We start from the raw sequence: 24,061 nt of genomic DNA on the forward strand, positions 1-24,061 counted from the left end.
TGCTTAATGACTGAGCTACCAAGACACCCCTTGTTTTCCTTCTTGAAACTCCTAAGGTGGTTCTGATGTGTAGCCCAGGTTGAGAATAACATATCTGGAGGGTAAATAGAGGCATTTTCAGTTAATGTGGGGTTGCACTGTAGTAAAACCCAAGTCAAAAGGGTTGCTGTATCTTTTTTAAGATTTTAGTTATTGGAGTGCATGAGAGAGAGTGAGCGCAGGGGTGAAGGGAGAGGGAGAAGCAGACACCCTTGCCAAGCAGGGAGCCCCCGATGTGGGACTCAATCCTGGGACTCCAGGATCATGACGCGAGCCGAAGGCAGACACTTAACCGACCAAACCACCCAGGCGCCCAGGTTGCTGTTTCTTTAGCATAATAAGGCCAAATTTATTACTTCTCAAGTGTTAAACAAAATTCAACCAAGTAGATCTGAAGATTTAATTGGCTTTATCAAGTGATTCATGACTCAGCCAGCGTTCCGTCCAGCAAGTAGAGTGAGCTCTGAGGAGTCCTACAAGATGAAAAATTTGATAGAGAGAAAGGAGGAATAGGAGGTTATTAGCAAAAGAAAAGAAAGGATTGTTCAGGCAAGGTCACCTTTCCTTAGAGGGAAGGGAAGGGGGGCTCGTTAGGAGGATTACCTCATTTTATGATGCAGGAAGGGGAGCCCAGGTGAGAGATTATTACCTCATTGGTACTGATCAGAAAAATCCTAGGTTGATTGGCTTAAAATTCTGGAGAGAGGGTGAACCTGCAATTAAGTTTTGGTTTGCTGTCGGCAGGGCGGTGCGGTGGGGCGGGGGGTGGGGAAGCAAGTGACTCCGCCTCGGGCCTGTGGCTTTCTTTTTCACACTCTCAAACCTGTCCTTGCTTCCTCCCACTCTGAAGCCTGCCTACGTCCCCAAATGTCCTTTCCTTAAAATCTGCTCTCCCTGTCCAGCAAATAATCAAGTCCCAGCCACCGGAGCTGCCCCAGGCTTGCAGACTCTGGTGGCCGCTGTCCTCTGCTTTCCAGCTGGTGGGGAGGGGTGAGCTCTGATGTCTCTTTCTCCTGGTTTCTCGACATGGAGAGAAGGAAGGATCCTGGTCCCTTAGATGAGAGGTGCGAGGACAAAGGGGAATGCTCTTCCAATTCAGCTGGAGCTTGCTCTCTCCTAAGGGAGCTGAAATCAGACACTTGCTCCTTGCTTCCCTGAGGATTGATTTACTAATCAAAGCACCCCCTTGCTCCCCCCAGCTTTGGTAGACCTCCAAAGGCTACACAGGGAAAATCTCTCAAATAGGGTAGAGGTGTGGGCTCAAGCCAGTTCTGAGTTATTTTGGAGAAACGTTAAGATTTATTACTCTACTGACTCCGGCCCAATGTTGTGAAATATTTAAAGTCTAATACAGTCAAAGCTAACATAATTATTGAGGAATATGAAAGTGTTAATGTTTCAGAGAACTGATGCTACCCGGGCCCGATATTAATCAGTAGGAAGCTTACTATTCAAACAGAATTGGAATGAACTGGGCTGCTTTAACTGTCTTCCTTTGTGTTCAGAGAGGACATTATCTTCTCCAGGGTGGAATGGCTGCCATTTGCATAATGTCATTCCTTTTGTTCCTTCTGTTGTCCCAACTGATTGCTTTAGAATGTTCGACCTCTGCCACTCCTCCTATCTTTCTTGCCAATAATGATTGTTCTCTTCCCTCTTGATATGTAAAGTGTAGGTAAACTGAGCCACTTCAAAGCACGAGGCTTCCTGTGAATCTCCCCTCCGCTGGGTTGGTGATAATTATCACGTTGACCGTGGGGTGCCAGACTGGATCAGGGTAGGGAGAAAACTCAGATCTGAGTTTCAGAAATTCTCCTTTATGAGACAGACTTGGAGCGGGGAGTGCTTGTTTCCTTGTGGTTAATAAACTCCGCTAAGTTTCTGCAACCCAGCTGTTCTGAGTTCTCTAAATTGCCCTGAGACCTTAAGGAGCAAGGATACTGGCAATAGGTTTTCATTTCTCAAGCGTTGGCTATGAGCTGGTCGTGTGTTAAGTGCCACACAAGCATCACCTGTAGTCCTCATCTCGCCCAGTGAGGTGGGTTCTACTGTTATCCCCATTTTGAAGTATAGGGAAGGAAAACCTTTTCCTTCTATCCTCTTATATTCTGTACCTGAGTCATGTAAATTAAACTGACAAACAATAAGTTAACAGGAGACGATGCTCATAATTCTTTTCCATGCGCACTAAGAACTCACATAAAAGGAACAAAAACTAAAAGTGGTTAGGCCCAGAAGCTTATATACCATTCTCAGAAATGGTGATAAATTTATGGAGAAGTGGCACAAAAAGGAAAGAGATTCGGGCTTCAAAGGGCAGTAGATAGGGAGAAATTAAATATAAGGGGAAAACTAAAGGTAAGGGTTATTCCAGTGAGATTTGTCTATAAGGGTTCAAGTTGGTGCCACTTCCAGTGTTAAGACTCATTTCCTTTTCCTGGTGTGGGAATGGGGAGTTGGGGGACAGCTTCACAAAGGGAAATTTAGGCCCTGCCTTTAGGCAGAAAGGGGGAGGGTAGAGAGATTTTTCTTAAATCTACTCTTACTTTTTTTTTTAAATTTATTTTCAGTGTAACAGTATTCATTGTTTTTGCACTACACACAGTGCTCCATGCAATCCGTGCCCTCTTCAATACCCACCACCAGGTTCCCGCAAACTCCCACCCCCCGCCCCTTCAAAACCCTCAGATTGTTTTTCAGAGTCCATAGTCTCTCATGGTTCACCTCCCCTTCCAATTTCCCTCAACTCCCTTCTTTTCTCTAACTCCCCTTGTCCTCCATGCTATTTGTTATGCTCCACAAATAAGTGAAACCATATGATAATTGACTCTCTCTGCTTGATTTATTTCACTCAGCATAATCTCTTCCAGTCCCGTCCATGTTGCTACAGAAGTTGGGTATTCATCCTTTCTGATGGAGGCATAATACTCCATTGTATATATGGACCACATCTTCCTTATCCATTCATCCGTTGAAGGGCATCTTGGTTCTTTCCACAGTTTGGTGACTGTGGCCATTGCTGCTATAAACATTGGGGTACAGATGGCCCTTCTTTTCACTACATCTGTATCTTTGGGGTAAATACCCAGTAGCGCAATTGCAGGGTCATAGGGAAGCTATTTTTAATTTCTTGAGGAATCTCCACACTGTTCTCCAAAGTGGCTGCACCCCTCAGAATAATCCTTCTGTATGCTAGGAGGGTGGGGCATATTTTGAGTTGACGTGTCCTGATCCCCTCTAGTGGCTGAGTAGACTAAAAAGAGCAACTTGCCTAAAGTCAAAGAGCAGGGACTTAAACTTGGTCTTTTTTAAAGACAGGAAAGTGGGGTTGGAGCAGCAGGGCCAGTAGGCCAAGGTCATGTATCTCAAAATGTCTGTTCTTCCAAGCTCTGTTAGCCCTTGGGGACACTCAACACTGAGGAAGTGGCCAGACTTCGAAGAGATGAGCAGTAGCAAGAGAGAGAAAAAGAACGGGTAGGGAAGAGGACCTGTGAGGCAGGCCAGGAAACTTCATCAAGGAGGTTGGGAGTCAGAATAAAAAGGTTAGAAACCAGAGATGATTCAACCCCAGAAATGAGGAATAAAACCCAAGATTTATGTTTTTTTTAAACAAGACAATAGGGAGAGGGGAAGAGGCATGGAGGGAAAAGGATATTAAGGGTTAAAGCCATAAAGAGATTTATTTCGAGGAATTGGCAGATGTGAGTATGGGACTGGCTGGACGAATCTGAAATCTGGAGGGTGGGCCATCGTGAGGGGTAGGCTAGAAACTCTTGGGCAGGGGCTGATGCTGCCTTGCACAGGCAGAATTTCTTCTTTAGTGAAACCTCAGTTCTGGGGCACCTGGGTGGCTTAGTGGGTTAAGTGGCTGGCTCTTGATTTCAGCTCAGGTCATGATCTCGCCGTTCTGGGATCGAGCCCTGCATCGGGCTTCTTACTCAGTGTGGAGTTGGCTTGAGATTCTCTCCCTCACCCCTCCTCCTCCTCAAATAAATAAATAAATAAATTCTTAAAAAAAACAATAATTAAAAAAAGCCTCAGTTGGGAATCTTAAGGCCCTTCAACTGATTGTATCATGCCCACCCAGATTCTCACTAATAAGCCATTTAAAGTCGAGTGATTATACACATTAATCACATTGCAAAACTGCTTCACACAACACTTGCATTGGTGTGGGATGGGATAACCGGGTTGTTCACATTAAAACTGACCATTGCAGTGCTCAATAAACTCTCATTGAATCAAAAAGTAACAAAAAGTTAGTATGTACAGAGCAGTTAGTCAATACCAGGAACTGTCCTAAGAACTTTGTACGTATTAACTATTTTCCCTTCCCAACACGTTTATAAAGTCTGTATTACTATGACTTGTGTCCAACATTAGTGCTACTTTGCAATCTGCATTTGCTCTTCTATCTCAAGGCACGTCGTAGGTTTTCATTTGGTTGTCCGTCTTCAAATCCGGGAGAGCCACGTAACTCATTTAGTCCAACAGATGAGGAGCCGGAATGCTGTGTTTCGTGTCCAGGCAGGCACATTTAAGAGCCAGCGAATCACTTTTCTTTCTTTTCATTGTATCACTTTGACCAGCAACGTCCCGATGGTGGAGCCCCTGGCATCTGAGTCTCCCATAGTGGCCAATGTGAGCAGAGCCCTGGCTGACCACAGTGGACATAGAACCCGAGTTTTACGCTACTGATAACTTAGGGTTGCTTGTGTCTACCACATAAACCAATCTATCCCAAGTATCTTGTTTTGTAGAAGAGGAAACTGAGGCACAGGGCAGTTGAAGTAACTCCATCCAAAGTCCCACAACTAGGAGTCGGGATTCAAACTCCATCGTCTGTGAGTCCTTACTGTCTACAACCCTAGAATGACTCAGATTGCCATTTTTTTCCCCCTAAAACTTGATTCTTCAGCTTTCCCTTTGGGAGAGACTTTTACTTCCCCTTCCCCCACCCCAGACATTTGGCAACGTCTGGAGACATTTTTGGCTGTCACCGCTTGGGGGGCGGGGGAGGGGGATTTGTGCTCCTGACATCTGGTGGGGTAGAAGCCAGGCCTGCTGTTAAACAGCATTTGCACACAACAGTTGTCCCCCCACCCCGCCCCACCCCAAGCAAAGAGCTATCCAGCCCCAGATGTCAACAGCACAGCTGGATCCAAGCCCTGGTTTTCCTCTCGAAATTCGTCTGTTGCGGAAGTTAGCCACAGTTGGCTTCTTTCACTTGCAGCCAGAGACTTGGTTGGGTTGTCATGAGTTAGTTAATTAATTGATGGAAAACAGTGGGGTGTCAGTGTGGGGCTGGTCTTACATGACATTTGCCTAACTGATCCGGAGGAGTGAGGGGTGTGAGCCCCACACGCCGCGGTGACGCTTCGCGGTACCAGGTAGTGAAATGCCAGGCCACGGGTGACAAGTTGCAGGAAGATCGTGCCAGGCTGTGTGAGTGGGCCGAGAAATTGCCAAGGATGAGCTTTAGTGTGGGCAAGTGCAAGGTGCCGCGTTTGGCAAAAAATAATCCGAGCTATACTTAGAGGTTGGAAAGGGATGGAACGGGAGAGAAGAAAACAGATGCAAATGGAAGAGACTTCGGGAAGTGATTCCCAAGCCTGACTCTCAGACTCACCTGAGCTACTGACAGGAATACCGATGCTTAGGCCCTTGGCGCAGGACGTACTTGATCCGGGGTCTGGCCCGTACCACTCGGGCCTGCTTTCTGTCTTCCATGGGCATACAGACCCAGCTTCCCCAGATTTTCTGGTTTCCAAAAGAAGCCAAAGATGCTGGCTTTTTGGTGTAAGTTCCTACTTCCCCCCATCAAGCCTATAGGAAAAAAATGCCAAGAATGGCATCAAGGGCTTCTATAACCTATACCCAGATTCACCAGTTGCTACCGTTTATCCCATCTGCTTTATCATTGTAAGTGCCCAGTTTTTGTTGTTGTTGTTGTTGTTGTTTTTTCAAAACATCCTGTGGATCAAGCTACACAAGAATGTGAATGGACTTTAGTCCTGAAACAATCAGTGTAAGGATCTGTAGGTCAAGCTCACTACATACCCATCCAGTAAGAATCTCTGCTTTTTTTTTTTTTTTTTTTTAAAAAGGACATCTGTATTTTTAAAAAATTTCCTCCAGGTGAAGCTGATGAGCAACTAGGGCTGAGAACCACTGGTCCTGGTCTCTCTGGGTGAGTCCATCATCCCCCCTTATCGATGACGGGCTTAGGCAGACATGTGACCCCATCTGTGTGAGCTGCTGATTGAACTAACCTTGGGGCCCCTTTATCTGGGGATTTCTTTTTATAGGGGATACATGGTTCTTAGGTTGTATGGTAGAGAGGACTAATCACCTGCCAAAGATTCATGCATACCTTATAATATATGAAGTTATTACTTGGAAGGATGGAGGCCACGGTGCAGGTGGGCCCAAGATGGGCCACTTTGGAATGAAGACTATTTTGAATTAAAAAGCAATCCAAAGGGGCACCTGGGTGTCTTGGTGGGTTAAAGCCTCTGCCTTCAGCTCAGGTCATGATCTCAGGGTCCTGGGATCGAGCCCCACATCGGGCTCTCTGCTCAGCAGGGAGCCTGCTTCCTCCTCTCTCTCTCTCTGCCTGCCTCTCTGTCTACATGTGATCTCTGTCTGTCAAATAAATAAAATAAAATCTTAAAAAAAAAAAAAAGCAATCCGAACCCAGAAGATTCAGGAAAAGCTCTGTACCTCCCCCACAACTGCCTAAAAAGAATTTCGGCGGAGAAACTGCTCCAGGAAGAGAGCTATCACCCTAGATAAGCACATAATGATGGAAACTAGGTATGGGGGACAGGGAGGGACCTAGCGAGATCTCTTCAATCAATGTCCTCTGTGTCCCACTGTTCCTGAGTGATCTGGAAACATTTGTTTATTAAACACGTACTCTTCTTCATAACCCTTGCCCCCTTCTCCTTACTTCAGAATGATATGTATATCTTATTTTGCCTGTCTTTGGAATTTCCATGTCTGTGTGGATTCCCCACACATACTCTATTAAATTTGATTTTCTCCTGTTAATCTGTCCTATGTCAGTTTGATTCCTTAGTCTGGGTGGAAGGACCTCAAAGGGGACAGGACATTTCTGAACGCCAACAGAAGAAACTCTCCAACCATGGATGAGATTTTTAGCTGCCCCTTCCCTGGAATCCAGATGGAAGCATGTGAGTCGTTCTCACTAATGGAATGTGACAGGAAGTGGGGCACTTCTGAATCAGGGTGATTGAGTTTCAATGAATGATCCTTCATGTCCTTACCCCACCCCTGACTCCATCTGCTCAGGTGGATAACATCAGGACAGCCCTGGAGCCACAGGGTGGCTTAACCATAAGACAGAAGCAATTTGGTTTCCACAGTTTTTTTTTTTGTTTTTTGTTTTTTTTAAAATATTTTATTTATTTATTTGACAGAGAGAGATCACAAGTAGACAGAGAGACAGGCAGAGAGACAGAGAGAGGGAAGCAGGCTCCCCGCTGAGCAGAGAGCCTGACGCAGGACTCGATCCCAGGACCCCGAGATCATGACCCGAGCCGAAGGCAGAGGCCCAACCCACTGAGCCACCCAGGCGCCCCAGCCAAACTGGTTCTGAGGTTCTGATTTCCCTTGTATAAACATCCTGACTAAATGCCATTCTGCTCCAGCTGTCCTGTTGTCCTAAGAAGGACTCTCAGCCATCTCCAGATGGCTGGCTGTTCTCCAGTTCTGGAAGCTTCCAGAGGCACAGGTTCTAGTCTGTTCTCGTTTGGTTACTAGGAACAGACACGCACTTGGGCTTGCTCAAGGAAAAGGGGAGATTGTTGAAGCAATGCAGAAAAAAGTGTCCCAGAGGAAATGGGACAGGAAGTTCTCAGAAACCAAAGAATCCATGTTCTCCTTGTGATATGATGGCTTTTCTTTAAACATTAAAAAAGAAAGGATTTTATTTATTTATTTGACACAAAGAGAGATAGCAAGAGAGGGAACACAAGCAGGGTAAGTGGGAGGGGGAAAAGCAGGCTTCCCACGAAGCATGGAGCCCGATGTGGGGCTCAGTCCCAGATCTCTGGGACCATGACCTGAGCTGAGGCAGATTCTTAACAACTGAACCATCCAGGCACCGCTCTTTTAAACAGTTCTCAATGCATTCACATCCTTTGCTTGCTTCCTTCACATGGTGGAACGTTCACCAGATGAATAAGCTCCACACTTGACAAGGAGGACAACAGTGAAGAACGAGACAGTTAGGTATGCGCCTCTCGTGAAACTTACCTTCTAGTCAGCAAACAAATATACACCAAATATTACAGACTTTTGAACTATCAAGGGAATAAGTATGGACTATTCCAAAGAAAAATAGCTAATCTCCTGTTGAGAACTGGTGAAGGAAGAGGTGACTTGTCAGCTTAGACCTGAGAGGTGAGAAAGGGCCAGCCATTTAAAAAGCTAGAAGAGATTTCAAGCAATGAGAACAGCAGGTGCAAAGGCCCTGAGGCAGAAATATGTTTGGCTGGATCTAGGAACTGAAAAGAGAGGACACATGACTGTAGGGTAGGCAGCAAGGTGAAAAGTGAAGAATAAAGTTGGACAGATTAGCATGGTCTCAATAATGCAAGACCCTGGAGACCATGGCAAAAGTTTGGATTTTATTTACATACAGTGGGAAGCCTTTACAGGGTTGTCTTCTTTTTACTAGCATTTAGCCCATTGTTTGTTGCTGCCCTGGTCCCAAGGCTTCCTTATACCTTTTCTGTTCTGCTCCCTCTGGTCTACTAGCAGCTGCTTTCTGTGTCTCTCAGAATTCCCAGCAGGGACCACCTGATTGGCTCAGTTTATCTTTTAAAGTCAAGTTGCAAAGCCCAGGCCACTGGGCACCCTATGAATAGATTGGCTAGCTGCATGGAGCACCTGGGTGACTCAGTGGGTTAAGCACCCAACTCTTAGTTTCTGCTCAGGTCATGATTGCAGGGTCGTGAGATTGAGCCCCTGCATTGGGCTCCACACTCAGTGGGGTGTCTGCTTGAGATTCTCTCTCCTCTGCCCCTCCCCTCCTCTAAAGTAAATAAATACATCTTTAAGGAAAAAAAAAAAAGATTGGCTAACCACAAATCAGGTGTAGTCTGTGAACTGGCCAGCTGTGCTCCAGGGTAAGTTCACGTCCAATTCATGGTCACGTCCACATATTAGAGAGTGTGGACAAACCAGGCAATGATGTAAGCTCTTAGAGAAGTATTTCTAAAGGTAAGATTTAGGAAGCTGGTATTTCACTGGACGCCCAACATTAGCCTTCTGAAAGTACATATTAGATTGTATCTTGTGTACTTAGGGTTCAAGTTCAAAATCCCTAACATGCTTGCAATCTACAACCTCTAGGTCCAGCTTTCCCTTAAGATTCACCTGGTATTACTTTCCCTCTCACTCTGAGCTCCAGATTTGCTGGCTTTTGCTGGGGCGGGGGGGCGGGGGTGGTCTCTGCAGCCTCAGGGCCTTTGCATATGCTACTCTTGTCCTCTGCACGTGGCCCTCTTTTTACTTGGCTAACTCTAACTCTTCCTTTAGGTCTGATTATAAATGCTACTGCCTCTTTCTTGAGCCTCCATCAGAATTAGAGTCCCCCGTTTATATTCCTTGGTAAACAGAGCTGTACCTGGGGAAGAAGATGGGGATCTCAGTAATGGGGGCAAGACATTTGAGAAGTGTGACCAGCACAACTTAGGGAGTGGCTCTTTCGTATGCTTTGGAGCAGGGTAGACGGGGAGTACTCAGTACCGGCTTTGCTGTCTCTTGGCAAGTTTCAACATCTATCCAGGGGGTTTAACGATAAACCCTCAAAGGTGAGGATTAAATGAGACAAAATAAGTGAAGTTCACAGCATGCAGGGTGGGGGCCCAGTGACCAAGCGTACTCTTTACAGGGATTTGAATGACAAGGGTTGGCTGGGATCCTGGCTGCAAACTGTGAGTGGTAATAATATTTATTTGGTGCCAGCCAGCTAGGTCCAGCAGAGCAGTCTTCAAGCAAAAGCTCTCTGAGGCTGCACGTGCCCAAGCATTGCAGGGAGCAGACCTAGATGGTGCGGGACATGGGAGGGGTAGGCAGCAGTCAGGTGCCTACTTCTGTCCTCCTGCTATCTGGCCTTTTGTACTGTACACAGAGCAGACGTCTGCCTACTGAAGTCCCTGGGACCTTTCTCTCCATCCCCATCAGCTTCCCCAGATGCCCCGGTTTTTTCTGTTTGTTTATTTGTTTTTGTTTTTGTTTTAAGATTTTATTTACTTATTTGACAGAGAGAGAGAGCGTGCAAGCACAAGCAGGGGGAGCATCAGGCAGAGGGAGAGGGAAAGGCAGGCTCCCCACTGAGCAGGGAGCCCAAGGTGGGGCTCAATCCCAGGACCCCGGGATCAGGACCTGAGCCAAAGGCAGACACTTAACCAACTGAGCCACCCAGGCGCCCCCAGATGCCCTGTTTTTGACAAAGTCCTGGTTCCCAGGTCTGTAGGTTGCCATTTGTTCCATTTCACAGGATTCGTCCCCTACGTGCTCCATCTCTCAGATCCTTTCCTCTCCAAGGGAGCCCCAGAGCCTCCGAGCCCAAAGGGAGGGGATGAGACAATGGGACCTGATCCCACAGTGAGAAAGCCACCGCCTTTCCCAGTGCTCCTTGGAGGCTTCTGATTAGCCGAGGGAAGCGTTTTCTCTGGTATGAGAATATCTTGAAGATCTTCCTAACACTCTGGTTATATCCTTTTTGGAAAGATGAGGCAGTGGCTAGAAGACGGCGTGATTGTTTTGTTTGTATTGTATTTATTTTCCCGGTTACCACTTGCTTACGGCACGCGACTCCCCCTTTCCTTTTCAGGGAGTGACAGAATGTTCAGGACCAGATACATTTATTGAAGTAAAAGGCGAGTTAGTTTAAAGAAAAACGAGGAACTTCTCAGGGGTCGGCGTAGTACCCCGATGACAGGTCTGGAAAATGCTGGAAGATGAAGATGTCACTCAAGTTCGGGAGCCAAGGGGGGCATCCATTACAGTTCTGCTCATTAGCACCTAAGACACTTTCTTTGCTCGCTTTTCCTCGCTTGCCAAAATGCGGAGAGTAATTCCTACTACACACAGGGCTGTTTTAAGGATTCAAGGAGATCATTAGAGGTATGTGAGTGTGAGTTGCATGCAAGGACTCTTAAGTGTTAAAAGAAAAGAGTCGGTGGGAGTCTATGCTGGGCAAAGTGACCTCGTGGGTGCAGGCAGGTGCCTTGCTCCCTGGGGCTCCCGGCCCCTAGTGTGGGTGAAGTCTGGGCAGGTCATGTAACCTCTCTTCCTTGGCAACTGGACTGGGGACTGTCACTGGGAGGGTGTGTACCATGCTAGAACTCAGCCCCACACCTGGTAGCACGCGGTAAGCCTGAGCTTTGGGAACCCTGCCCGTGCCCTCTGGGGGAACCGGAGCCCTAGGTGGGACAGCTAGGTGGGGCGTGGGCCAAAAACGCACTCCAGGAAGTCAGTGTTGGCAGCAGAAGCTCCCCTCCCACCCCCACCTCCCCATATAGAACTGTTCCCATTTGGCTTCTGTCTTCTTGCAATAATTGCTTGCTGTGGACTGTGTATTCTACCCCCTGAATTCATACGTGGAAGCCCTGACCCTCATTGTGATGGTATTTGCAGATGGGGCCTTTGGGAGGTAATGAGGGGTCCATGAGGCCATGAAGGTGGGGCCCCCGTGCTGAGATGAGTGGCTTCCTAAGAAGGAGAGACAGAGACAGAGACAGAGACAGATCAAGAGCGCCACGCTCTGCTGGCCGTGTGAGAAGGCGGCCCTCTGCAAACCAGGATGGAGAGGTTGCTTTTAAGCAAGTGGCTCGAGCCATGGAAAGTCGAACCAGGGAAAAGAGCCCACCACGACCAGCCCGCTGAACGCAAACAGGCTCATTAAGCCACAGGCCCTCACCGACCAACGGACGACTTACAATCAACCTAAGCTTTCCAAGGAAGAGAAAGCTCCATCTGCTCCCATACTCCTTCCCTCTGCCCTATAACTATGGCCCCTCCCCACCACCACGTGGCAGGCAGTCTCTCTGCTGCCCTGCCTGCGGCTCCCTTGCAGTGTATTTGATAACCTTTTTTCTCTTTTGTTCCACCTCGGGGAGAATTCTTCCCTGGACAGAGCCCCCAGACCCCAGCCAGTCTGGACCCTCACCCACACTCACCAAGAACCAAATCTGTGGACGCCCTCCCCGAGCTTGGACTTCCCAGCCTCCAGGACGGTGCGAAGGAAGCGTCTGTGGCATCCGCCCCCCTGTCTGTGGTGTTTTTGGTTACAGCAGCCCAATAATGCTCAGGCTGCTGAGAACGCATCCAAACACTAAAACTGCATATATCAATTCTTTATCATGTGCTACTCATTTCACACGGGGCACTCGATGGGAGCCTCACAGCTGTGTGGAGGAGGGAGCTATACCGTGTTCCATTTTACAGGTGAGAGGACCGAGGCCTGAAGGCGAGGTGGACACGTCCCAGCTCCTGGGAGCCAGGGCCAGATTTTTTTGGAACACACGCTTGCCGCCAGCTGGCCTGCAGGGATTCAGGTGAGGGACAGGCCCACTGTGCACTGGCGGGGGCACCTTGCTGGTCTCAAGGAGGGGGATAGGGTGGCGGGGAATCTTCCCAGCGGTTAGATGAGCAAAGCTCCGCTTCCAACACAGAGGTGGGCCAGTCCCATGGGTAGGCAGCCAGTCTGCGCAGGAAGGGGCCGGAAGAAACAGAACACCCCCAGCTTGGTTGGTTACAACAAGGCAAAACCTTTAATAACATGGGTGCTTATTACATTAGCTGCTTTGGGGGCTCTGACATCTTGATTTCTGGTCATGTTTTTCTAACACGTAAAGGTGAATGCCTCCCTCGGGGCCACCTGAGCAGTTGGTGTCCCAAGGATTTGTGTGAGTGGGCAGTGGGGACAGTTGCACGCGCCTGGGGACTTGGGGATCCACCCCCAACTCCCCCAGCCACCACCAGTGACTTTGAGTAAAGTCCTCTTCCAAGGAGGGAAGAATGTGCAGGTCCTTCCAGTAAAGAAGGAAGAGAGGAAAACATCTGGCACAGATACACAGAGAGAGAAATGACATCATGGGATGGGCTTGAAAAGTTGGGGAAGATGGGGGGGGCGCTGGGAAGGTTGGGGAGGTGGGTTAGAACCTGGAGGGTCAGGGGCCGAGTGTGGGAGAGGGCTGAGTCCATTTGGTTTCATTCTTTGCAAAAAGTAATACCATCACGAGGACCATGCCATGCAACCTCAAAGCTGCCTCTGTACGTTGCCCCCAGGCTGTGCTGGGGCTGGAGGCCAGAGGGCAGAGGTCAAGTTCAGACGGGCGTGGTGCGCCTGTTGGCCGGATTGTTATGCAGCGACTCTTTGAACTCTTTGGGCGTGGAGTTGTGGAACTGTAGAAAAGCGTGGTCCCGGTCGGAATTGAGGAGGGTCCCCATGGTGATCTTTGAGGGGTCCCGGGAGAGCGTGAACATGGAGATGTCAGTGGAAGGGATGGTGTGGAAGCCTTTGCTGATGGGGGACAGGTCTCGGGATCTGGGTTCCGTGGAGCGGGAACTTGACCGCCTCCGGAATCTATACCTGTAGGGTGGAAGGCGGGCAAAGGTAGATTTCTTCAGGAGCTCCGAGTGGGATTTGGCACGTAACTGCTGATGTTTTTCGATATAGATGTGCACAGCCACGACTCCCACAATTTCTGCGATGATGAAAGAAAAGGCCCCGAAATAAAAGGACCAGCCATAGGAGTAGCTCTTTTTGGAGTCACGCTGCCCGGGGTCTCCAGCATTGGCTGATATATAAACTATGATGCCGATGATGTTGCTTAACCCTAAGAGAGGGGGAAGAGAAAAAGACATCTTTTGTACACGGCGGAGGTAACTGTCGTTTGAGCCTTGAAGGATTTGTAGAAAATGTGGAGGGAACAGGGAGACACGGAGAATGGGTTTATGGCTGGGAAATGCAAACCCTGGGCCTTTCTTGCACAGTGTGTCCCTTGGGAAATGAGGATGCTGCTGCCCGGTCCCAGGTGGTGTGCGTTTAGCTACAGAATACACCCTATTCGGATAGCAAGTGTGGGCGGGCTCAGGATGCTGGTGTTTTCCCTTACAAGCCATTCATTCCATCAAAACCTAATCTTGGGGCGCCTGAGTGTCTCAGTGGGTTAAAGCCTCTGCCTTCGGCTCAGGTCATGATCCCAGGGTCCTGGGATTGAGCCCCACATGGGGCTCTCTGCTCAGTGGGAAGCCTGCTTCTTCCTCTCCCACTCCCCAGGCTTATGTTCCCTCTCTCACTGTCTCTCTGTCAAATAAATAAGTAAAATCTTAAAAAACAACAACAACAAAACCCCCCCCAAAACAAAAAAACCTTCTTTGGCACTAAATCATGAGGACGCTAAAAGGAGGGAGATACAGGTCCCTGCTCCTGAGTTCCTCCATGTTAGTAGGAGAGACGGACACATAAAGGCAATTAGAGCAAAATACAGGAAGGGCTCGGCCAGAGACACGTATAAAACAGTTCAGAAGCAAAGGGAGGCGGACCAGGTAAGCCCCTGGGGTTTGAAGACAAGGGGACCTTGCATAGGGTTGCACAGGGTGAGAGAAGGAGATGGAGAATGGCCCACTAGGGTTTTCACCGGGCTGACAAGGAGGTTGGTGGCATCTTGAGCTAAAATAAGAGGCAGCAGAGAGAACAGGTTTTGAGAAGAGGGGACATGTGAACATGTTGGTCGGACGTGCTTAAGGAGGGTCCAAATGCAGCTGTCTGGTGGACATAGATGGGTCTGCCCCTGCAGTGTGGGGAGCTAGTGAACCCAAGGAGCAGGGAGAATAGCTTCCTAAGTCTTTTCATCTGCACAGGATAAGATAGTGCTTTAGATTAGCTGTCGTTTGAGCATCGGGAATTGGGGACCATGCAGCTGCTGTCCCCAGCAGGCAAGGTGTGCAGACAGCGTCCCCCAGGTGCCAATGGAGAGGCGCTGGATATGGTCACCTGAAGGTAAACTGATTTTCTAGGGAGTGGTAAGAAACAATAGAACCTGAGGGCCCAGGGGTGGGATCATCTCTGACCACCTTTCTCACGTTATTTTTTTTTTTAAAGATTTTATTTATTTATTTATTTAGAGAGCGCCAATGAGGGGGTGGGGAGCAGATGGAGAGAGAGAATCTCAAGCAGAGTCCTCTCTGAGCACCGAGTCTGACGTGGGGCTCAATCCCACGTCCCTGCGATCATGACCTGAGCCCCAAAACCAAGAGTTGGACACCCCACCTTTCTCACATTATTGTTCCAAAGGTGGAATGTCTCTTTTTGTCTCTTTGCTTCAAGGGCCTCATCTAGGCCTTGATGCCAACAATGACTCAGGGAGGTTGGTGTATCAGCTGGTACCTCCTTGTCTCCAAATTTAGGTGATGCTAAATGGGGACCGGCCCTCGTTACAGTTCCTAGCACCAGCTGGTAAATAACCATATCCAGTGGCCGTCTGTGCTCCATCTCTGGTCCTCATGGCCCCAGACTCTTCCTGGGGGGTCCTCACGATCTCCCTACAGTCCAGCAACTAAAGAGTTAAAGCTGGGCCATTCTGACTCATTGGGGCACAAGTATTAAGGGGGAGTTAGTATTTGACTATGATCTCTGGCCTGCTCCATCTAGGACTTGCTTCTAGAAGGTGGTGGGGGCAGGGTGGGGTGGTCTGCTTCTGCCCTGTGTCCTCTTGGCATTACCCTATGCAGGCATCCAGCAGGCCGGCTGTGAGTTCTAATCACTGAGCTATTTCTAAATATGGGGGTTGACACAGATAGCCGTATGTCAGGCTGCAGGAAACCACAGGATGAAAAACTGCTCCTCTGTCTGGAGTGTCAACTCGGCTTGAAGATTAGTAGGGAAGACACATTCTTTTATATTAAAATGAACACGGATATAATAAGGAGGAGAGAGCAGAATTCACATGAATTTTTAAGTGTAAATGGGAGACAGACTTCAAAGACATTTCAGCTCACTGAAGGCTGCTTCTAGCGATGCCCTGCTACCCTACTCTCCACTCCCCAGAGCCATTTTTTTTTCTTCTCTGCTAGCAGGGAAATTTTGGTGGCAAAGTTTGGGAAGCCCCCAAAGGAAGTCTTGATGGGGTGAGAGGAGGGGGAGCAATTTAAAGAGAGACTTAGATGTGAGACCAGGTTAAAGGAGGCGGGGGCGAAGGGGTTGCCATTTACTTATAGGGGACTTCCCATGCGTGAGGCACTGGGCAAAGTCTTAATATGCACCATCTCAAGTATTGCAACAGACCTGCTGTAAAAAAAAAATTAACCCTCTTTTAAAGTTTATTTATTTGTTAGTGATCTCTGCACCCAACGTGGGACTCGAACTCACGACCCCGACATCAAGAGTCGCACGCTCTTCCATCTGAGCTAGCCAGGCACCCCTGACCCCCTTTCCTAGATGGGGAAATTGAGCCTAGAGAAGGTACATCACTTCCCACATTGACGGTGCTAGGAAATGGTAGAGGTGGGATTTGAACCCAGCACTGTCTCTTGGCCGTGGTGGATTTAGATTTCAGGAACAAATTTTAGGACAGACGAGAGGTGTGTGGGCAATCCCCCTGACACTCAGCTCTTTGAGGGCAGATCCACCTTGGTCTCCTTCATTGTGATGGCCTCATGTCCTTGCTGAGAGTCTGACTGGAGCGAGTGTGCAGTGCGGATGTACAAAACGAGAAAGTGAATGGTGTTGGCGTGAGAATTCAACAGCGCAACGTCTCGTGCCTCAGCTACTACGTAGTAAGCAGTGAGCTTGTGTTAGGTGCTGTTCTAGGCAGTTTACGGATACCAGCTCATGTCAGTCTCTTAACAGCTTCAAGAGGTCGGGCATTATTACCGCCACTTTTCAGATAGGGAAACGGAGTCATAGAGACGTTAAGAGACTTGTGCAAGGTTATGCAGCTTGGAGGTAGCAGAGCCAAGATTGGCAGCACACAGCCTGGCTTCAGAGCCCTCACTCTTCAGCATTATGCATGGTGCCTGCCCCGGTACTAGGTGTTCAGTAAAAGTTCTTGATTGCTTGCCCCTAGCCACAAATCCTTAGAAAAGCCGAGCAAGAAAGAGCCTTAGAGAGTGTGGGCTCTTCTGAAACTTCCATTTTATAGGTAGAAAAGCTGAGGCTTTTCAGGTTCCTTGGGGAGATGGGGGCTATCCAGGAATAGATCCCAAGCTTCTTGCCTCCCCTCAGGGCTTTCACCACTGCCCTGCGTGTTTCGCGGTTCCCAAGTGTCCCATCCACCTGCCATCTCTCACAGTACCCATCGTGAGAAAAAATGTTGCTGGTGACACACTCTTTCCTGACAATCCCCTTGGGGGACAAAATAATGATCTTCTGTACGGGAAACCCAAATGTCAGCACAATCCATTTCCCGGGGCGACTGGGTGGCTCAGCGGGTTAAAGCCTCTGCCTTCAGCTCAGGTCATGATCTCAGGGTCCTGGGATCGAGCCCCGCATCAGGCTCTCTGCTCTGCGGGGAGTCTGCTTCCTCCTCTCTCTGCCTGCCTCTCTGCCTACTTGTGATTTCTATCTGTCAAATAAATAAATAAAATTAAAAAAAAAAAAGAGACAATCCATTTCCCTCCAGGTGGGTCAGAGCCCAGGGGGTCTGGATGGGCCACCAGTGACTAGAAAGTGTCTCAAAACCACACAAAGCCCTGGGTTTGCCCGTTGTTACCATCAGTCTGCACACAGCGTGGTCAGGGGCCACGGCCACCTTTGGGCTGACCACACCCCCATGGCAAGATGGCGGCTCCCTCCCTGGTCTGTTGCTGGAGTTGGTGTCCAGAGACTCGGAGCTGGATGCAGTCCAGCTTCCTCATTTCCCAGAAGGGGACACAGTGGGGGAAGAAATGGGAGCAAGGTCTTAGAGGGGAGCAGGACGCTGGGCCTCAGACTTTGGAACTATATTCTTGCTGCTTTTCCAGGACTAGAAAATGATATTGAGGTGCCCCACCTGGCTCAGTTGAAAGACCACACAACTCTTGATCTTGGGGTTGTGAGTTTGAGTCCCATGCTGGTTGTGGAGATTACTAAAAAAATAAATAAGTAAACTAAAACTAAAACTAAAAATATTGTGCTTCTTATGCTCAGCCTCCTTCCAACAACACCATGAAGTAGATACTATTATTAGTTAGGGAGAGGAGGTAAATCTAGGGGGAAGAGAACACGGGGTGGGTGGAAGAGGGAGGAGAGAGAAGGCAGTGCAGGGGGCCCCTTCCTGAACTGACTGTCTCTCATCCCTCTTGCCACCTTCTGGTCAGGCGAGATACTGATTGTGAAGTTTTCCTGGAGAGTATTTTGGGCTGCTGGCTTTCTACCTTGCTCCCAGAGACGTCTTGAACAATATGAGAATCTGAGCCCTTGGAATGTTGACATGTCTCAAACAGCCAGAGCCATATATGAGTATGTCCCAGCGAACAGAAAGGTGGACCCTGTTAAAATAAGCTGAGCCAAGCTGAGCCAGTCACATTACATACACATGCCCTCTATGTGTGAACATAGACGGTTGACTCTTGAACAATACGGAGTTAGGGGTGCTGATCCCCCCCCATCAGAAATCTGTGTTTAACTTTTGACTTTTCAAAAACTTAACTGCTAATTGCCTACTGTTGACTGGAAGCCTTACCAGACACAGTCCATTAACACATACTTTGTATGTCCTGTGTCTTCTATACTGTATTCTTACAAGAAAGTAAACTAGAGAAATGAAAATGTCATTAAGGAAATCCTAAGGAAGGGAAAATACATTTATACTAATGTACGGATCTGTCAAAAAATCTGGGTATCAGTGGACCCCTGTGGTTCAAACCTGAGTCTTTCCAGGGTCACACATGCTCTCTTACTAAGCAGCCTCTCTCTCCCTCTGCTGACCCTTCTCCCCTACCTCCTCTTGCCTTTCCATCATGCCCCTGCTAGCGTGTCAGCACCTTTGGTTCTCATGAAAGTCTCTGGCTCCTCACGCTTAACACAAGTCGAATATTTTCTCTCCCTTTCCTTGCACGGAACCCCGAATAGCACTGCTTTGTCCTCATGGGCCCGGCTTGGGTTGGGTGTCTGGGAGGATGTCCGGGCTGGGGCCAGCTGCTCACCTGCAGAGACGAAAAAGATGCCCGCGCTGAGGATGACATTGTGTCTGCTTCGGTGGAACTCGCTGGCTGCCACGCAGAGCCCGCCAAAGAACAGCAGTGTGACGCTGAGGATGGGGAAGACACTGGAGGCCCTCACAGCCCCTGTGGAGAGAAGGCGGGATGGTTCCAGCTGCGTCCCTGCCGGCCCCAGGCTCCACCCAACCTGGGGCACACAGTGCCCAGGGGGAAAATAGCACATGAGCAGGACAGGACATGCTTCCAACATGGGCGTCAGACTAGCACGGTTGCTCAGGGCCCTGTGCTTGCTGGTAAGGCTCTGCAGTCACCGTCCTGAAGTTCTTCATCATTTTATCTTTGAATGGAGTGTGTGTGATTGAGTAGGCTTCACACTCAGCATGGAGCCCAACACAGGGCTTGAACTCACGACCCTGAGATTAAGACCTGAGCTGAGATCAGGAGTTGGACGGTCAACCACACAGGTGCCCCTCGCGTTATGTTTTAGAAGTGAAGTCTGATGTGGAAATGGGGCGTGCGGTGGGGGGCTTGGAGCCTTGACTCACAGGGGATCCCACCACCCGTCAGGTCTATACCTCCCCATTCCCCTGAGACGGGACCTTAGCTGCCCATTCTCCTGCCCCAGCCAGGGATCACTGATAGCTTTCATTCCTGGTGGGGGCTGGGCATGGGCAAAGGAAGAACCAGGGTTAGGTGTAAACCCCAGGCATGCAAAGCTACGCATTCCCCCCATTGAGTGTCTCTGTGCCCCCCACCCTGGGGGTAGTTTGACATGAAATAGCAAATAAAAGACACCATGACCGATCAAGAGAGAGAGAACAGAAGAAAAGAAAAAGCATTTTTGCCTGTGTTTTGAATGAGGAACCTGGGGTTTTCATTTGCACTGGACCCTGCCAATTATGGTGCCAGCCCCATATCCAAAGATTCCCAACAGATCACATGCTGTTCACCAAAATGCAGAACCTTTCCCCGCACGCACCTACATCTGCATAGCACTGGCTCTGGCAATCCTCCCTTAATACCCACTCAGTCACTGAAGGAACAAATGAGTTCATTTATTCATTCGACGATGTCACTGTGCACCTATTAAATGCACTTGTGCTGTGCTGGGTCCTGGGGTGCCTAAGGTTCTGAGGGAGGGATTCTATGGGAGGGGGGCCTCAGAATGCCCCCAACCAGTATAAAGGTGGGTGTCCCAGTATTCACCCAACTGGTATAAGGTTATTTCCTGCTATGTCCCGACCGGAATATACCAGTTGAACAAATTCCGTGTTCATTCGTGTACAAAAGAACAGGGGTTCCTAGCCTCGTGGGATCCCAAGTCAGTTGAGTTGATGGGTAGGAACAACTGCCTAATTTGCAGGACCCAGTGCAAAATGAAAAGGCAAGGCCTTTCTCCAAAATCATGAAAAATGTCAAGATAGTAAAAGGAGAGCGCCGAACACTGTGGGGCTCTTGGAAGGGTGAGCTCTTGGGGCCACAAGGGCTGTGGAAGCCAGACGTGAGCTGGCTGGGGCCAGGGTGGTAGGCTGGAGGTGGTGAGGAGCTGTGGGACTGAAGATATATTTCTAAGGTAGAGCCACCAGTGGCAGTGGGCAGTGGGAGACAGAACAGCTGAGGACCATGCTTGTGTCTGGTGCTCGGCCGCTGAGCGCCTGGTGCCACCCAGAATGCCACGGGGCACGAGCAGGTGCAGCAGGGGGGATGGTGCAGCAGGAAGGGTCACGAGGTCATTTTTGACCTTGGGGATTTCAAAGATGAAAGTTGAAGGCTTTCAAGCCCCGTATTTGTGGCAACCCACCTCCCGCTGTTTCTGTTCCCCACTGTACAGAGGGGCTTAAGTGCCAACCGCCAGGCAGTTTTTACAACGTGATGACTGGTGTTTTATTCGGTCTCATGGAAAAAGTTTTCTGGAAGTTTGCTAGCTGAGTTAGCCAAGAGGGTGGCCTGGGAGGAGTGATGGAGAAATGGCAGGAGAGTCTGAGGGCACACAGGGTTGATGTTCTCTTAAGGACAAGAAAATGGAAAGTTCTTGCTTTTGTTTAAAGACAGCCACCCCAAATCACCCAGTGTTGGGATCTGGGCAGACCCGGGGCCTGATAGCAGCATCCTTCCCATTCTTCTGCTTCCATGGTCAAGTTTTGGGAAAGGCTGGACCCCCTGCTTCCTTTAGTACCCAGGTCAGGGGATAACCCCGGGGAGGGGGCTCTGGGGTCCTAAGTGGGCACACGAGCCCGACTGTGGGCATAGCTTCTTTATAACTTCTCAGTATTTATGCATATGACCTATGGGTTTCCATTTGGACCCTCAGCCCAGGGCCCTACAAATAGGGGTTGATCTGCCTCAGTGGTTTCAAACAAACTTGAATGTGAACAAACCTTTAAAGTGTTCATTTGCATTGTGTATTGACAGGAATTGCTTGAATATTCAATGGGATAAGTTCAATCGATTAAAAGGGTAGTTTAAAAAAATTTTTTTTTGGTAAACATGATTATGTCCAAAGGAAATAATTATGGACGTTTGACGCTATTGAACTGCATTGGTTATTAAAGCACAGATTTGAAATGGGTGGCTGTGAGATTTGTGACTGTGGCTGAAGTAGCCCTGTGGCAACCAACTGGTGGCCAGACCCCACTGTTTAGCCCACAGATGAGATACGTGGTTGCAGGTGTCTGCCTCAGGACATTTGATTCTGCCATTTTCTCCGAGTCAGGGTTATCTACTCTACTTTCATTTAAACCCATGGGCACATGGTGGGTTCAAAACAAAAAGGTTTTACTGTCTTCCCCCCTTCCTCCCCGCCTTCCTTCCTTTACCGTTTCTTTACCCCCAACTACCTGGGGGTATGTTGTGGTCTTGAGGATGGGGAGGGCCGTTTGTTGCAGTGTAATTCTACTACGGGCATCGGAGTAGGACCTGGCCACGTCAGGGGTATATTATGGGGAGTCTCTTGTCCGTAGGTCTTGTGGGCTAGTGAGCCTTATGCTCTATGGTGAAGCTGTAACCTGTCCCAACAGCACTTGAGAACAAGGAAACAGCAGAAAAATCAGTACACGAGTCCCAGTCCCACAACGGGGCGGTCACAGCAGGAATGGCCCCTCACACATTGGAGGGGTCTGGAGAGCCCCGCGGGAACGTGCCCTGGTTCTGTGTGCTGGGGTCAGGGATTCCAAAATTCCTCACAGGACATCTGTGTGCTTGTACAGGCTTCTCGTAGAGGCTTCCCCTGAACCTTAGCCTGGTTCTGTGGCTAATGGTGAAGCAGGGGTGGACTGGGGGAGGGGCGAGGACCTCACCTTCGCCAAAGGAAGCAAAGTATGTTGTTGGAAAAGCAATCCACCTTAGGGAAGCTGAAAATCTGAAGCTGAAAAACTGAAAATCCGTTCTGGGAGTTGTGAAATAGAAGTTACAGCTCTGTTTCACCTCCAGCGGGGCAAACATCACAATGTTTCATTAAAGCAGGAAGGAAAAACAAAGAGAAATGATGGGCACTCAGTAAAACCCCACCGGAGATGACTTTAAATCTATTCTTCGGAGGAGGTCCAAGCACAGAGCTCCATCTCTAAGCGGGCCCTGTGTTCCTCATACCAAGTTTTTCTGAGCTGCTGGCACAAATCCTAGTAGGCATTTGGGTAAATCCTAGTAGCTGCATAGGGACTGGAAAAAGAAATGGTGTGTTTAGGTTTCAAAAATTAGCTGAAAACTGACTTTCTTAATTGACCCTGCTATAATAACTACATAACTAACATTGTTACACGATTCAGGGCTCATTCATCTGCAGACTAACAGGTGTGAGCACGGCCACAAATTGTTCTAATTTTAAAACCACTCTTCTTGAGCTACAAGTTACAAACATAATCTTGTGTAGGACAATTTCTTAAAGTTTTTATTTATAATAACAGTTAAAAAGGGGGCAAACTTTACACTTAACATTCCTTAGTAATAGATTAGCCAACGCCTTTGAAATTCCTCTTTGAGTGAACTTGACACGCATTCTTGTTGAAGAAGTTACATTTAGATTACATGAAATGTCCACGTTTCTTTGGGCCTGGATCAATGGCAGGTGCATATCTGCCCCTGGACTGTGTTAGTGCTTGTCCCCTGCAACAGAAAGGCGCTGGCCCTATATTGCTTCACTGACGTCACGCTGGGCCCCGGGCTGAGCGTAATGCATGTGCTCATTTAATTTTCACGAGCCTGTCACATCGATGATGCTATCATCTCCATTTCTGACTGGAGAAGGATAGTTGGGAGATGGAAAGGTAAAGAAAGCAGTGCACTCAGGTTTAACCCAGCCAGTAGAGAGTTAGACAGGGCATACAAGCCCAGGTCAACCAGGACCCAGAGCCCTCACGCTAAGCCACCTTGCACTCTGCTGCCTCCCAAGCTCTGCCTTGTCCCATGTCGTATTCAGCTTACCAGCCTGGGGACAATCCCAGGAAGATGCTGACCCTGCCCCAATAGGACTGCAGAGACATGAATTTGGGTTTGCATTTAACCTCCCAGGGCTTGCCCCTTAGGACTGTGCTTTACCCATTAGCTCATCACCCATTAGCACCTCGACTCAGCTCTCTCGGGAAGGTGAAAACTGGTATTCCGGTTGAAGAAAATCCCTTAGATTTTCTCCTCAGCAGACTAAAAAGAGCCTTTTAGTTTTGACTCACCTACTTCTCCCCCTTGTATTTCTAGTTCATGGACATTAAAGAGACTCAGATATCAGAATCACTTGAAAGTCTCTGTCTAGTAGCCAAGGTCCCCGGAAGCTCCTTTGGAAGGATCCATTTCCAGGGATGGGTACCGAGGAGCCTCGGAGGCAGCCGGGCGACTGCAGGGCTGCCCG

The 24,061-nt window shown here is 48.7% G+C and overlaps 1 protein-coding gene across 1 annotated transcript in view; it reads right to left on the reverse strand.

The window, feature by feature from the left end:
* Positions 1–12,831: 12,831 nt before the first annotated feature.
* LOC111162323 (calcium voltage-gated channel auxiliary subunit gamma 3) overlaps positions 12,832–24,061 on the reverse strand; it is an 81,647-nt gene continuing 70,417 nt past the window's right edge. Inside the window, exons 3-4 of the mRNA XM_022526676.1 lie at positions 19,207–19,347; positions 12,832–13,916 (exon numbers count right to left, since the gene is read on the reverse strand). Of these exons, the coding sequence (XP_022382384.1) occupies positions 13,405–13,916; positions 19,207–19,347 (653 nt within the window). The 3' untranslated portion in view covers positions 12,832–13,404. The remainder of the gene's footprint in view (positions 13,917–19,206; positions 19,348–24,061) is intronic.

This window comes from Enhydra lutris, unplaced genomic scaffold (genome assembly GCF_002288905.1).
Source record: "Enhydra lutris kenyoni isolate GAN:26980312 unplaced genomic scaffold, ASM228890v2 scaffoldscaffold90, whole genome shotgun sequence".
Taxonomy (NCBI): Eukaryota; Metazoa; Chordata; class Mammalia; order Carnivora; family Mustelidae; genus Enhydra; species Enhydra lutris.